The 17,475-nt window shown below is 35.0% G+C and overlaps 1 protein-coding gene across 5 annotated transcripts in view; it reads right to left on the reverse strand.

The window, feature by feature from the left end:
• Positions 1–7,432, reverse strand: part of LOC117227959 (uncharacterized) — a 100,324-nt gene extending 92,892 nt beyond the window's left edge. Inside the window, exons 1-2 of one of the 5 annotated variants that reach the window (XM_033483534.2) lie at positions 6,989–7,432; positions 4,065–5,691 (exon numbers count right to left, since the gene is read on the reverse strand). In XM_033483534.2, coding sequence (XP_033339425.1) covers positions 4,065–4,452 — 388 coding nt within the window. In that variant the 5' untranslated portion in view covers positions 4,453–5,691; positions 6,989–7,432. Of the gene's footprint in view, positions 1–4,064; positions 6,132–6,988 lie in introns of all 5 variants that reach the window. The other 4 variants (XM_033483533.2, XM_033483537.2, XM_033483538.2 and 1 more) reach the window with 4 other exon arrangements.
• Positions 7,433–17,475: the final 10,043 nt, after the last annotated feature.

The following is a 17,475-nucleotide window of genomic DNA, read 5'->3' on the forward strand; positions in this document are numbered from 1 at the left end:
ATCTTAGGCATAATGAAATACAACACCTAAGCCACCTTGAAATTAAGTGTTTCTAACATTGTACACTGCAAATTTCTTTCGATTTTCGAGAAACACCATATTCGCTGTAACACGACTGATAATCTATCGATTTACACATAACCATTCTTTGACGTAAGCTAACCCTATATTAAAATATAAAATGCATCGATCTACTTCCACATAGAGTAAGATTTATTTTTAGGTGACTCTCGCGTTAATCTTAGATTCAATGGTATACAAAATAAACTGTGATAGACGAAAAACAAATATTCACGTAACAAACGATGCATGGTGCACTTCACTGAACTATTTGCAACACCAAAGTATCGGAAATAACACTGTCGAAGCTAATCACTAGACTGTGGATGTTTATGCAAAATAAAAAATCTCTTTAGCGATTTTAAGAGACAGGAATTGAATAGCAGTGAATTATTTCTCTTAATAATTTTATATTGTCTTATATTCTTCTGAGGCTTTTACTATTCTGTATTTCACGTTACTATTTTTCTGATAAATGCATAAAGATCCGCAGTATACTAATCACATTTAACCAGTTAACTGTTTCTGGAACTAACTTTAACTGGATAAGTTAAGCAAATAAATAAATATTATTATATATATATATATATATATATATATATATATATATATATATTATTAATCTTACTTAAATATATTACTAATCTTACTTAATAATTTGTGAAGCTTTTTAAATGTTCATAAGACACCATTTTTGTTGTTTCTAATAGAAAAAACTACTCGAAACTTATAAAACATGTGTATAATTTACAAGAACAGACTTTAATATGTAATTCCAAAAAGAAGTTCATTATTATGTGGCTAATTATTATAGTATTCACTTTCATCCGAAGATTAACAATAAGAAGCTGCAGTACCGTGTAACAATTTTATATTCTCAAAGGTAAGAATGCCCTGCAAATAACAGAAAACATTGGCGGCGATGATACCGTGAATAAGAGAATGATACAAAGATAGTTCAGAGAAGGAATCGTAATAGAGATTTTCAACAGACACGTCGAGATTTCAAATAATCAAAACATTATTAAAATGTTGTTTGCTGTTAAAACCTTCTTCGCCATTTTATATTATCAAAAACCGGATCATTTGTCTTTAGTCAAGTATCTAATTGCAGTTTCCGTAGTTCGGCGAGTAAGATGAGTGTCATCGCGTGAAGAAGAAGTAGTTGAGCGTAAGTATGATCTCATAGGAATAAGTGAACAATGTCGCGTACTTTAACACTCTTATTTAATGGCACATTTATGAATACGTGTTTTCAATCGTAAAACAGCTTACGACGCAGTAGACACGCGACGTTGTTAGAGACTAATAAGCGCCACGGACCATTTCACTTCAAATCGACGACTTTTGTACACCGCGCCTGTCGAATTGAAATATACTTATTCACGAAAGCTTACATACACCTACCAAGTCTTCGATACTTAAAAAGAAGCGAATATTTTAGATACTCTGTGCCATTCATTTATTTATTAGTCATTATTAGAAAATGTCTTTACATTTTGTCGCAAGAAAACAAATAAGTCCAAAACTAGGACATTTATAAATATTTACATAGCTGTACAGATATTGGCATGATTAAAATTTTATTTCATTATATCTTCTTACTTATGCAAAATAGTCATTATCAAAGTCTTAATTAATAATAGTTAATGATAGCTAATAATAGCTAATAATCGTGAACAAAAATTGTATAAAACAGAACTTGGTCCAGTAAGTATAACTTTTTATTCCCATAAATACATCATTATTATTAAATTTATTATGAAATTTATCATTAAACACATCATTATTACATATACATTAGTACCATAAATAATATGGTTTTTTGTTTAGAACTGAAGAACAAAATAGATCAAAATTATTTATTAATTATTATTAATTATTGCTTATCTTTTTGATATCTAAAATATTTCGTATTTAAACACAGACACAATCAAAGAAAGCACGAGTTAAAAATAATCGTGCAACGCGTCGTTCGCATGGATTAGCAGAGAAAGTGCACTAAGTAGAAAAGGTATGCCATGGACTGGCACGTTACTTAAATTTTAATCAGTAGCGCGCTTACCTGATACGATTACTCGAAAACGAAATATCGAATAAACTTGTTCGGAGGTTCCGAATTATTTTTCCATATAGAATTACTTCGTTACCAACTGTATCAAAATACCAGGTATGCTTTGTGCATTATCTTCTGCACACGAATTAAAGGAAAAATCGATCAAGTTAATGGAGTATTTTTTCAACGCAGTAACCTCCGTTTCGCTCAACACAAATATTATAGTTACGAACATACGTTTTCGTTTTCTCTTTCACGGATTGAAATACATTCTTTAACTAAAGCAATTTCTCATATTTTATGATTATAAAATAAAGTGTATTCGTATACAAATACGAAACACCCAAAATAACTCGATTTCAATTTTCTATAAAAATGTCAATGTTTATTGAGGCTTGGAACAACTGTTACTGTAACGCACACTGGAAGAAATTAATTCAATTAACGATTTTTAACAAAAACATTTTTATGTATTCAATAACTGGAAAGTAAAAATTGTGACTAAACTATTGTTCGCAAGTATATGAATAATTGAGGCCTACGAGCAATATGAAATGTCATGCCACTGCAATGGGTTTGATATTTATTTTATATTGATTTATACAGTTAATATTGGATAATGAAAATAGCAGTTCAGCAATGATATTTTATGTAAGGATAAGTTCCAATTACGTCAAATATGAAAACTGTTTCCACCCCACATTTTCATAATACAAAGTTAAAATAGTTGTACTTATAGTTAAGTAAAAGAAGAAGTAACTATTGAAATATTATATTAACATATACATGGTTATTATCGACTTATACATTACATATTTAAAGCGTGCGCCAATTAAGCAATTACTCCATAATGTAATGTAAGATTCTGCTATAGTACGTTCATATAACAATAATCAAAGGTAACTGCTTTTTTAAAGTATTATCAAATTCGGAAATATATATAGCGTTAAGATATACAGCTCAGGATCAGAATGATTATTCATCGATCATTCAGTAAGCTAAGCTTGCAACATTTTCCTTGATTACTTCAATACCGTGAACGGAGAATCGTCATGTAAAAAAGGAACAGAGCTTTCCTGCAGTCCGTTGAACAGTTAAGGATCTCCTAAATCGATTCTTTCTTTGACTCGAGCGCCGTCGAGATAGTCGAGAGGATTCATCTGTGGAAAGCGCGGAAAAAGAGTCGACGGATCGTTTTGTGTGTCTCCGTTCTTGAGTAACGTCTTACTCAAACTTTACCGTCGTACTAGCTAATTTGAAATGAAACGAATTCCTCGACGAAAATATATATACTATTTCGTAGAATCGAAAAAATAAATCTTTATGCAAAATAAAATTGTAAATATGCAATATAATTTTACTGTTGAACACGAATTGGTGACTTCCTATTATTTATAATAATTATTTATAATATAATTACACATTTTCTATTATTTCTAATATAGAAATATACAAATGTAATGTTTTGCTAACTTTATTTTTAAATGTACAGGGTCTCTCAGTCGAGCGGCTATCATTATACAGTGGTATGTATATTTATAAACTCAAAGTAACTTTTACATCGTTACAGATATTCAAAAGAAAATTCAACAAAATATCATATTTGTATATTTCTATATTACAAATAATAGAAATAATAGAAAATACATTTCTATATTAGAAATAATAGAATATATATTTCTATATTAGAAAATATATTTCTATATATTAGAATTAATAGAATATATATTTCTATATTAGAAAATATATTTCTATATTAGTATTAATAGCAATAATAAAAAATAGAAATACACAAATATGATATTTCAATAAGTTTTCGTTTAGATATCAGTAAGAATGTAAAAGTTACTTTGAGTCTATAATGATCTACAACGATAACCGCTCGATTTGCTGGATCGAACGCTTCGTTTGCAGGGTATAGGTTCCAGAAAACAGTAAGCCTACTCACCATGACGTGAACTATGCTGGTGCCGGTCGTCTTCGATGAACGAGTCGCAAGGCGCGGAGTCGTGCCTCTTGCCACGATGATGGTGATGATGATGATGGTGATGGTGGTAATGACTCTTCCTCCGATGCTGATGGTGGTGATGGTGGTGGTGGTGGTGGTTCAGCGAAGAGGACGCGGTCGAAGTGGAAGTTAGTCTAAGCCGACGAGGACTAGCTGGTGCACTACCGGAACGTTTACTTAAAGTTGAAGAGGCTTTGATAGCCTCCACCTTTGTTTCCACCAGAGCAGCAAGGACGGCTTCGAGACGTGCCACCTCCATTCCACTGCCACCATCGTCCGTCGAGACTGCCTTGTCAGCGACATCGGACGTAGACGGAGTCACCGTCATCTCTTCACCTCGAGTTAGAACATTACGTTCACCACCGTCGATGGTGACCTCTTTGTCGTAGGATTCGTCGCGGGTCTTTCGCGGAGCCCGCGAACCAAACGGTCACAAAACCGTCGCGCTAGAGTTCAACCTCCCGGTTTTCTGATCTTCCCCTGCCACGATATTATCCACCACGAGCTCGCGGATAAACCGGGACAGCATAAAGCTGATTACTCGCAGCGATTTCCCAGCATCGATATCATCTCTTTCTTACAGTGCAGGAAACAGTGTACCGATGACATAGTTTCGCGGGGGGGGGGGATACTTTTTCAGCAGATCTCGAGTTGCCTTCGTAAATTTCGTTCAATCATTGGCCACGCTGCCACGACAATGATCGACTAATGGGTTTCGCCGACAGGAATTTCGAAAACGATCGCACGCGATGCAACTTATCCTCGTACGTTGGTCTTCGCCCTCTATCTATGTATTTCTCACGCAAGTGGCTTCATTAAATCGAATAACGTGCAAGTGGCTTCTTTCGTGATTACAAAAGTGACTTTCTCGCTTCGTGGGAACAGCTGGACATGTGTCCACAGACATATGTTTCCGTTAAAAACTTTCCGTCTCGTTGAAGCATCGTCTTCGATTACGATCATTTAAATCGAGAGGAGATTTTTCTTGGCATCCTGTGTCGTGGAACGAGATCAACGATGTGTTTCGTTTAAAAAAAAGACACGATGTTCTATATACATCCAGAACGGAGCTGTTTCTTCGAACAACGTGTTTGATGTGTGAATCGCGTTAGCGTTTCCTCGTAATTAGTTTAATTTCAATGTGCTTACTGTTCATCCGATCCGATGCGCATTATCTAACAACAGTTATCAAAACATTCGTGACGGCTGATCGATCGATCGATCGAAGCATCGTATGGCGAATACATTTCTCGGGATTTCGTTCAATTTCCATCGCCATTATCGACGACTTCTGCTGCGTGTTTCCACTTTAATCGACCGTTCGGTGGGCAGATTTGGCATGCACGCATGCATTAAAGAACCATGCGTAATTTGAATGTTCCACGGGGAGTTGTAATACCGTAACTTCCGTTACACGAACGAATAATCCGGAAAGTTCATTTGCTCGTGCACTGTTTTCTTCTGATTGATTTAACGGGAATTAGTACCGTTGCAGCCGTCTGCTCGACAACAATCGACGAATTTCTGGTGTTTACAGTATCCGACGAGAATCCCAGCCGTTCGACGACTGCACTTGCAACAAAACACCGGTTCTCTTGACACTCGAGAGCCATTGACATCGACGCGAAAAGTTTTCGTTCGCCATTCATATGATAACGATCACTTTCAACATTTTTAAAGGATTCTCCCTGTTTTCTTCTATATTTTCGTTTTTCCTTTTTTTTAATTGAGCAGCGATACAAAAAAGAGAAGAACACGGAAGTTCGAGGGATCAAACAGTTCCGGCGAGCACTCGAATGGCTATTGAACTACGAGGGATTGACCGTAGTGACGTCTTTTTCGCAATAAGAGAAAGGCTCCCGACGAAAGTGCTGCGGCAACTTATTCTTCTGTGGCCAACTTCCCTCGACCCTTCCTGGTTTCTCGCGTACCTAATGACCTCGTTCTTTTGTGAAGCGTGAAACAAAGGTTGCTCGAAACAGGTAGCCATGTCAGGCAGCGTTCTCTCTGAAACACCAGAGGTTGTTTGCGTCAAGTATGTATGTTTTCGGAACTCGAAAAGAAGTTAAGAGGCAAAGGTCGAGGGAAGCTACCACTCTATACTGTCCCTAACAATACGGCGCGAGTCCCCCTGACGAATAAATCGTCCGTACTCGGCTGTCGAGCCTCGTACGTACAGCCCATAAGACTAACGAGGATTTCGTCAACTGGATTCGAAAGAAGCTAACAAGCAGAGCTACAGAAGCCAAATTACACCGACCCTATGTACATCGGCAGTCGGCTGCGAAACAAATGCTCGACGTTACCTACACCTTCGTATCAATCTAATCCAGCAGTTACGAATTACAGCGAATGTTTCACCGCCGACATAATGCGCTACGCAAGCAACTTCGCTCGTCGCCTATTTACCAGCTACAAAACGCGTCTACTCATTCATCCTTCGGTCGCATTTGCCGACTAATTACGTTCTCATTAAACGCGAAGATTCGCGGCTTCCTCGCGCGGCGCGACATGAAATCTACATGGATCATAGAACGCAGCAACGAAACACGAGACCAAACACGACGATTCAACGTCCTATAGAACCCAAGGATCGAGACGTGCGATCCCCTCGCGTCCGTCGATGTCAATAAACCTTGACAACCCTTTCCATCGGAATGCTCGCAAACGTGCACTGCATGCTTGACGCATAATCTGGGGCCGCTAAAGGAGCTGTTCGATCGTTTCGCGCGGGTCCTTCTCTCGATCGTGTTCCGCCTAAATCCTCGGTTCCCGTGAATCCCGGACCTTGTTCCCGGCCCGATAATTGGAAAACAAACGTCCGGACATGTTCCGCGAAAGAGAATGCTGCGGTCCCCTCCAACCTGTCGAGTTCGTTTAACGTGGACACGTCGGCGAGGTTCGCGGGATTTTCGCAGGGGCTGCGAGACTCAGGGACACTCGTGGGATACCAGCACGGTGACTCCCGGCGGATCCATAGTTCAGACAACGGCGGCGTTACGAATGGACGGAGGATGGCAACGGTGCTTCCTCGGCTGGCGCATCGGGCCCGTTAACGACGATCACGAGGACAGACTGTGCACACGTGCACTCGTTGGTACGGGGATGCAGAACGGTTCGACACGGCAGGATACGGTAGTCCACGACACGTCACGTCATGTCAAGAACGCTACTACCACACTACGTACCGTACGTACCGTAGTACGATCGGAGTCGACGCGATGGCGCGATCAACGCACATCCCCGGCCGTGGGATTTGCGTGCGCGAGTACTAGCGATCGCTCGAATACTGGGAAGCGTCGTGGAGCAGACAGGGTTGGTAGGCAGGTGGCCGGTCTGGCAGGGATGCGTTCTGCCCTACCCCTTCCTATAACGACCCCGCTACCCCCAACGCCAGCTTCTCCTCTTCCTTCGCCGCGTTTCTCGGCACCGTAGCCTCCGGCGACCTCCCTTCCTGCCGCCGCCAGTGCGGTCACCTCTGCCTATCTGGCTGTGATCGCAGCGATATTGCGGTATTCGATAGCTTTCGCCGTAGACTTACACCTAACACCTCCTTCCGGTGTTTACGAGGTTCTGCGATTTCAAGGGAGCAAGGATTTTCTCCGGTACAGAGAAAATAAGCCCACTTCGGAAACCTGTTTTTTCGCTGTTCTTGCGCAGCTTTAAGTTTTTTAGAGCTTTTAGTGCCTTACCGAATTGGTATGCCAACATCCAAATAAGTAGATTAACATTTGTAATCAAACTAGTATTTTGGTTAATGAGAATATTATAAAAAACAGAATAAAAGACATTATATAACCCTATCGGTGTATGAACTTCTTTCCAGTTTTACGTATTCGACAGTTTTCTTTGTGGAGCTTTACCTAGCACCTCTTTCCGGTGTTTGCAATGTTGTAAAATTTAAAGGGAGTACGTATTTTCACATTGCTGCAAAGAAAATGAGCCAATTTTATGTTCGTTCACAGGATCAACAGCAGCTTCCGGTTGTTTCAGCATGTAATAGCATGTTGGATATGCTTTTTGGGCCCTATCAATGTGTGGATTGTTTTGCATTCTTATTTTCGCTATTCACATTATAGATAAAAAATATTGTTTTAACAACTGATGAAAATGATGTCCACCGACTCCATGGAGATTCTGAAAGATGTTGTGAAGGATGATCTAACCATAAGTTTTCTTGTATTTCCAAAAATATACCATTACAGGGATTAAGACCGATATTAGTAAATACATGGATTTCTTATAGCGTCAGTTTATTTTATTGATCTTTTCCTTACAGTTATCTCATTATTCGAATCAATTGTTCAACTGTTAAAACACAAGTGTTGCATGTTGACTTCAATTATCGTGTCCCATCTATAAAAACACGTAGTCCATTAAAAAATATTTTGGTGACTTTGAAATCTTGAAAAAAATACGCTCGAAACGAATTTTTGTACTGTCATGATATTTTCCTATTCAAACTAAGTATTATTTTCTTCCGAGATTTTCTCCCATCATGAAGAATAAGCCAGATTTTGCACACTGATTTAAGTGACCATGAATAAATAAAGCTACTAATTGTAAGTATTACAAGTTACAAATATGATTTTTCTCATAAAAGTGACAAGACGGAAATTAGTTACATTTTACGACACTAACATCAAACGTAAACGTGACTAGGCGACCCAAAAAGAGAGAATCTGCATGAAGAAATATATCGGCAACGTAGAACGTAGTTTTGATGAGCGAGGTATGAATTTGGAGAAAATTGAAGTTGAAAATTCGTCGACTACGTGAGCTGTGAAATAGTAATCGGGTTCATGTGTCTGACTAAGATCTGCCGATTCTACTTCTTCCGAATACTGCACTTCTCTCGACAGCATTCGTTGCGCTGCATTTTTGCCTTTAAGCGTATGAATTTATAATTATACTGTGAACTTCATTCCTTTCGTGACAAAAATGAATAGTTGTAATTTAACAGCAGAAAAATTGAACGAATTGAGGAGTATCAATATATTATTATCAACTTACCAAAATTATTAAAGAAAAAATGAAACTCCCAAGCGGCTCCTGTTTCTTGCAACGAATGCAGAAAATTTCACTGCAATGGTAACTAAAATGGGGATCGTGATATAGAATAAAATTTCTTTGTTACGAATTTTAAAGACGAAAGCATATTCCGTCATACAAAACAGAAGCATATTTTTTCAGTCAATTGTTTTAGTACGTATGTTGACCTTGCAACGGCAACGTAACTGAATTTAATCGTAGACGAAGTTCCATAGTGTTTCTTACGTTCGTGTTTGGTATAAATACGTAAACATCCGCAGTCTGCCTGTTACTGGACTGCGGAAATTCATGCGAACACAGATTCTCATGCAGGAGCAGAGAAAACAAAAGCAACTATAACGTTTTGTTTTCTTTACATTACAGGCTAAATGTTAAATAATAAAATATAATGATACCGTTTAACGTTTTTTACATCAAATATTTAATTTCTAGAGTATTTGATGACAAAAGAATGTTAAAAACGTTTTTAACGGAAGTCACAAACGCCCGCAAAAACTGATTTGAAGCTATGGGAAGAGACAAGGGAAGGTTGGAAATTATAATACAGTGACGAAGAGTAACGGCAGGATCAGGGAATTAAGTGATAATGCGGACAATTTAAGGGCTTATTGGATAGGAACAAGCACACTCTTGGTTCTCATGTAACAGATCAACTAGATAATTAAGGAGATTGGAGGAAAGCACTCATACAACATGGCTTCGTACTAAACCAATACCTATAGACAAGAAAATAGATAATCACATTTCCTTCCGGGATACGTGAACTCCCTCGCAATTTGTTCATGCCAATCACTTATTCCAATGTTACAATTACTTTATATCAATCCAAAATCACAAATAATGCTTGCATTGACTCCGTCCTCCTCAATTTTATTCTCTATTCGACTTTCTCTATTGGATCTCCATTCATATTCTTCCTTTCTTTCAGTTTATTATTGTTTATTAGAATTATCTTGCTCTATAAGATATTTCTCTTTTTAAAAGAAGATATTAAGCATTAATTCCTTTTCTAAAAAGAAAGTTTTTCAAAGAAAATAATAAATATTAATTATTTTTAAAAAGTAAATTCTTCTTAAAACAAGATATTAAATATTAATTAATTTTAGGAAGTAAGCTCTTTCTAAAGGACGCATAAAAACCAACTATGATAAATATGTTCAAAGTGGTTAGAAAAATTGATTGTTTAGCATCAAATCTTTTGTTTGTAATTTACAATGTATGACATGAAAATTAATGTTTATTATTTAACCTAAGCAAAACGAAATGTAAAGATATATGCTGTCCGAAACCCTACAAATATTCGACATATATTTCAATTCGAAAGACATTCCGGAAGTTGTATATGTACAGTATATGCCAAATTATTTTTGAATTGCTATGAGTAAATAAGAAAAATTACACGTTGAATTTTAAAATGTAGAGCATGTTATGTAGAAATAATTTAATACCGGCGGAAGGTAGAACTGTTTTGTTGGAACATAATCTCAGTTTAAATGTGAAATCAGATACGAACGTTGGTGAATTTAAATTCAGTACACCGTTCCACAATATATATATATATATATTGAAGTAAAAAATTTGTGATATTTATGCACTCGATAGATAGATAAGTGTTCAAAAAGAATCGAATGTTGAATGTTATTAGAATTAAGATGTTCTCCTGATGCGTGCCGAGATTTTGCTAATTAAATAAAATATTAATAGTAGCGTATAATCTCAACCTAAACCAGCGTCACAGGAAATTAAGTTGAAACACATTTATGAAATAAAATAAAATAAAATAACAATAACAATAACAAGATTAAAAATAAATAGAGTCAAAATAAATAGAGTAAAAATAAATACATTAAAAAATAACACAGTAGCATTTTGGTAAATGGTATTTTGGTGAAACGGAAGTTGATGTCAATTCATCTACAAAAAAGAATAGTTTCAGTACACTAAAACGTGGTATCTGGTATTCTTTGTTCGTGAAAAACGCTTCGTTTTGCACGGTGAGTAGAATTGACGCTTCACGATATAACAGATTGTTCGCAGAACCTGTTTAAACTGCCGTCAGAATCTTCTGCTAAATTTTTCAACTGTCTGAAAAAATTAAATGACGAAATCTTTAAAGAAATCCGCTGTTCCATCAGTTTATATAATTTATAGAATTATGATTAGCATTATCAGCGAGTACAGTGAAATGGGTTAACAAAGGTGCGTTGGCACGGATAGAGCCAACATCATGGATAAGACAAGGTCGAACTGTGATAGACAGACGGATATCGAATTCATTTAAGACTGAGTGAATAGCGGCGATATCTTCATTCAATAAAAGAACAAATTAAAAGATATGCTCCACATATTGACAAGCCACATTTTACATTTGTACAATGTCATTTCTGACACTCCGTCAAAATTGTTAAAACGTTCACTTCAAAGATTACAAATTATTGTAAATACTTTATACAATATGCTTATAAAAATATCAGACGACTTGAAATTGTTACGGGGGACTCGGTACGTAAAATTCTGCTTTTAAGAAAGTATAAAACAATTGTTCTGGGAAATTACTTTCATGGCTTGATTAATTTCCTTTCAAAATATATAACAATTGATCTGATAATTTATGTTAAGAAGTTTATATTAAGAATTTTTATTAAAAATTTGTATTAAGAAGCATTCAATATCAACTACATGTATGTGTTATGTATAGACAATTAAACATATGTTTATGCATAAATAAAAGAAAGAATCACAGAGGCAAAATTTATAACTATATAGTTTAGTAGTATTGAATAATGTTTATAAATTGTTCGTTGAGTGTTTAGATAACGAGTAATTTACTATAATTCGATCAATATCTTGGTCAAATACAACGTTTCTATAACTGTAGGTTGAAATTCAATGGAATCGTTATATATATCCATTCTCTCAAAATTCATCAGTGTTGAAGGTATTGTACCTGGTAAACTACCTGCCATTCCCAGCAGAGTCAATCTCATTTCAGATTCTCAAAAGATTTCAAACCAAAGCTCCGGCTTAGCAATGCCATTTCCTCGTCCATTGAGCAGATGTAAATTTATCGATAGCTTTCTCATTCATATTTCTTACGCAAATACAAATTAAAAAGTTATTTCCTGTGGTGTTAGCTGAGAATTCGTTTTCGAGATGTTAGCAGCTGCGACTTCGATTCGCAAAAAACTTGTATTTCTTCCTAAACGTTCACAATCGAGTATTCATCTATATAACATTTCATATTCGGAATACTCTTCCTGATTGTTTTTTTAAATATTTTATTAACATTCATAGTCGTGAACCTCATTAAAAATTAATATTAAGATCATTATCCACATGTAAAATTTACGAAGAGCAATTAGTATTTTTTTATGTGTGCAATTAAAGACAAATTTTATTATAATTTAGAACTGTTTTATTTTCATGTAGATTACCACGAAGTTTAACTTAAACAAAATTGAAGATATCGGCCAAATTAAGTTTGTAACTGAAAATATGTACAACATTAAATCAGATCTGTTGACTTGTCGTTCCTACTTCATGAAATTACTACCGTTACTGCCTGAGATAACATCGAATTTGCAAACTCCGCTTCGCCTTTTATAAAACGGGCAAAATAATTATAAATTATTACTGAATAACGTTATAACATATAAACTAGTACCTACAATCTAATAATTAGACCTATGACAAGAGTAAAGCAACCAAATGCGAAAAAGTAAAAGGCATTAAAGGAATGAAAAAATTATTGTATTATTTTCGTCTTATTATGTTTATTTTGAAAAGAAATAAATATCTGTGTAGATCTTATATTTTGCAATAAACACAATTCTTACTTTGGAAAAGAATTCATAGTCTAATAATAATACTCGTTTTTGATAATAAAATCTTATAAAGAACATAATTTATATCGGCACCACAAGTTTATATCGGTACCTCAGTAGTTCCAGAAGCTTTGTTATCAGACATATCATTTCAGTTAATGGAAGTACAATATAAAATTTGTTTAACTAAGGTAACTTTAATCTGTCTTTAAGAGATAATTATATTACTGAATTAATCAATTGTGGTAGAGATACTGGCGAGGAAAGATTCCGTATTGTCGAGATCGCCCATCTGGTTTGAAATGTTGGAAAATTTAGCATCTTTTGTATACAACTATCAATCCAGATTCTATTCAAGCACGGCTGTCAGGGGGAACAAAGGGAGAAAAAACGACTGATACGACATCCCGCAGTTGCCAGGGTCACGACGCAATCATATGTCACTTTTAAACAGCACATACCACAATAGTGACCATTTCGATAAAGGCCAGTGGTAGAGACGTCCATATCGGTGACATTTGCGTCTAATAGATGTCGCTAATAGTGACGAAAGATAAGCGTATCAAGTTGCAAATGTATTCCCTGCGAGATGCGGATTTTGCGTGGAAAATGCCGAACAATATCCGCCACAGGTAAAAATCGGTTGTCGGCAGTTCAATTAAACATGCACCTACTGTTAATTTTCCACAAGCGTGCTGACAAAACGATTGAAGCCTGACGACGATTCGACTTTATGAATAGTACTTATGCGTGGAAAATGCCGAACAATATCCGCCACAGGTAAAAATCGGTTGCCGGTAGTTCAATTAAACATGCACCTACTGTTCATTTTCCACAAGCGTGCTGACAAAACGATTGAAGCCTGACGACGATTCGACTTTATGAATAGTACTTATGCATGGAAAATGCCGAACAATATCCGCCACAGGTAAAAATCGGTTGTCGGTAGTTCAATTAAACATGCACCTACTGTTCATTTTCCACAAGCGTGCTGACAAAACGATTGGAGCCTGACGACGATTCGACTTTATGAATAGTACTTATGCATGGAAAAAGCGGAGCAATATATGCACTGCATGTAAAATAGGGCAATGTATTGAAAGTATAAAACCAGGCTGCACGATTAATGAAAGAGAGGGTAATACCACTTCATAATCACGTAATAAAACTTTCAACTTCAGTGGTTATTATTTGCGATACATTTTGATGTATGGGTTTCATTAAAACTTTTCGAAATTGTTCACCGATCCTATATCCGTTTAACTGAGAAATTCGATCTCAGATTTCTTTACTGCTGGCACACGTATGAATGAGTAAAATTTTATTACTTAAGGCGTGCCCTAGATTTCGAATTTCAACTGACCCAGCTTAATTTAGAAATCGCGCAGAAATTAATGCGCAGGCATTTCAGTATTTGTTGCGATGCGAAGCTGTATAATATTTACTTGTATCTTCATTATCGTGATCTTTATCATGTTTATTTATAATTTCAATCAAATAATAAGCATATAATTTTAATCGAACAATTAAATTTCGATATCTTTATTAGTATTTGATAATCGCTCAAGGTCATGTGTAAGTTGTTCATTTAAGTGCAATTTTTAGGACTTTTGACAAAATATTATGAAATACTGAAAATTATTGCAGAAATATATGACGACGTAATATAACAAAATGAAAATATTGAACAAAAATTGTATTTGCAAGAAATAATTGATCTTTACAAACCGTTTCATATTTTCTTTTTTTACAAAAATGAAAGTTAGAGTTAAAGCACTAAATATATAAAATGTGTTCGAATGTATTGATTAGAATGTATTCGTCATGTTATAAACCGTTGATTATATTGCAATTATAATCAAATGTAAGAAGTTGCGTTATACTACATCATGGTGTAAGTATGTTGCCTTTCATTTTTATGTAAACGTGACTTTTCTAAATGTACATTTGAGATACATATTCATATAAAAAGAATATTTTGTCACAGCGTGCTCAATTCATTAACAATTTTTGTAACATATATTTTATTTTTCATACTGTACGTACAAATATTCTACAAGCAAAATTTTAATTCTATCTCTCAATGTCTTATATATTACTCTTTATGTCTTACTCGTGGCATTCATCTACTACTTACTGAAGCATCAATAATTCTACTCACTAACTAATCTGTTTCCTACAATGAAGAAGCACATTTCCATTTTTTGGTATTTCTTTCTATTTCTCCTTCTATATTTCCTTCTATTTCTTTACAAAAATCTCTTATTGTTGCAAGCAAAATATTTTCGATTAATTCATTTAAATTTCTCGATATCACTTTGTTTTCTAATTTTGGGCACAGACATCAACCTGCAAATGACCTATGAAACTAATAGTTTGCGATTGATTGATCTTTCTGATCACTTGAATTCGAAACATTGACTGCTGTAGGCAACAATTATGTCAAGAGAATCATTTAACACATCAAATTTAATGAAATATTAGACAATTCAATTATTTTCTTTAGAGAAATTATTTAGAAAAACATACACGAAGAGAAGTTCACATCTTCTGTAAGAAAATTACTAGAAAATATTATTGTCACTGCTAGACTGCTAATCTTCGTGAAAAATACAAATGTTTTGCAGAAATCATAAGCAACAGAAATAAGATATCTGCTTTCCTAAAACACTCGAACGGCTCGGGTTCATCTGGACCCCGAGTATAAATCTTGTTATTTGATTTAGTCATGAGAACACAAATTTAAATTTTCACATATTTCGTTAAGATCTATAGAAAAACTAATGCATCTTGAATTGATATCATTGAAATAATTAAAACATTGATATTCGCATATTCAATTATACTTTTGTCCAAAAGATTCGCCGTTCGAGTGTTAAATGAATGAAAAAATTGCATAATTTATATAATCTGAAGTATGTCGACGTTCTTAAATTCTTCTACTGTTTTCAATTTCACTCCTTTTTGTCATAACTGCATAGAGATTCGCAGTCCAGTCATTACATGCTCACAATTTCCAATGAACATTGTAACCAAATTAACTGGATAATTTTCTAATCGTGGCGCACTCACCAAATACTTGTTTCGGTTGAACGTCAATGAACCGGCTACCCCAGTTTTAAGTGTCCTGCTATGTGCATTTGAACAAAGACATCACGATCGTATACACACACGCGCGATATATGTGTCGCAATCATATACATTACTAGTGGTTTATACAGTACAGTCTCATTATTTCCAGGACAATGCAACAAGTGATGCGGCGACAGACGATGTCAGTTTTATCGGAGAAAATGGAGTGAACGTCCACATTCACTAGGGAATGTTGAAGTTTGCACGTGCCCCACTTTTCGCAATTCAATCATTGCATTGACGTATGATTATAATTTTACTATATCGAATACTATTTTATACGTTTGCACCAAGAAATTTGGTGCACCATTTCGTTCACCATATTCATAGGAACAATACAATCCCGATATTGTCGGTTTAGTTATATAAATTAATTCTACACCTTTATGATTTTTGGATAATTTAATGAGTATTGTAAACAGGCGCTAAATTTCTGTTTCTTCAAATTATTAAGACCTAAGCCACGAAACAAAACATACAGTGACACTTTTCAAAACACAACAACTTTTTTAGTGCACTAAACGACTTGAATTTTTTAGATGATAGAGCGATCAGTCTACTGGACCATAACTAGAATGCCTTTTTTTAAATTTTTCTATTGCTTAGAATGACAAAAGAAAATTAAAAGACTCTCGTTTTTAACTCTTTTATCTGAGCTTATAACGAAATTTTAAAAAATGTGTCTCGTAGATCTCGGTAAGTTATATGCATATTAAAAATTTCACCGATATCGGTTGACCTTGGTATGAACTGTAAAAAATTAGAGATCGCAAAAATCGCAGTTTTATCTCGATTCTTGACACTTTCGACCAATAAATGTGAGAAATTTGCAATTTTTACAATATTTTAACGCTAGTAACTTGACTTTGCATTATCCGATTTCGATGCAATTTTCAGCATGCATATAACTTATCGAGATCCACAAAATACATTTTTTAAAATTATTAAGTTAAGTTAAGAAGCGGGAGTCTTTTATTTTCTTTTGTCATTCGAAGTAATAGCAAAATTGTAACAAAGTAGCTCAATCATTGTCTACTATACTAGTCTCTACATCATCTAAACAAATTTCTATTTCACTATTCCAATTTTAAAAAAGTTATTAATGGGAGTCACTGTAAATGCTACTAAAAGAATTTCTGGACACACACTTTTCGTGATATAATTCTTAACAAATAAATGTCTTGACCCTAGAAATGAAAAATAATATACATTTAATATGACCTTTGTTTCTTTTAAATAACCATAATGATCGACTTGAATTTAATGCCCAATATGTTGATAACTTATACTAAAAATGAAATTGATCTGATATAATTTTATATGATATGATATAACATGATGCG

The sequence above is a fragment of the Megalopta genalis genome, chromosome 17, assembly GCF_051020955.1.
Source record: "Megalopta genalis isolate 19385.01 chromosome 17, iyMegGena1_principal, whole genome shotgun sequence".
Classification (NCBI taxonomy): domain Eukaryota; kingdom Metazoa; phylum Arthropoda; class Insecta; order Hymenoptera; family Halictidae; genus Megalopta; species Megalopta genalis.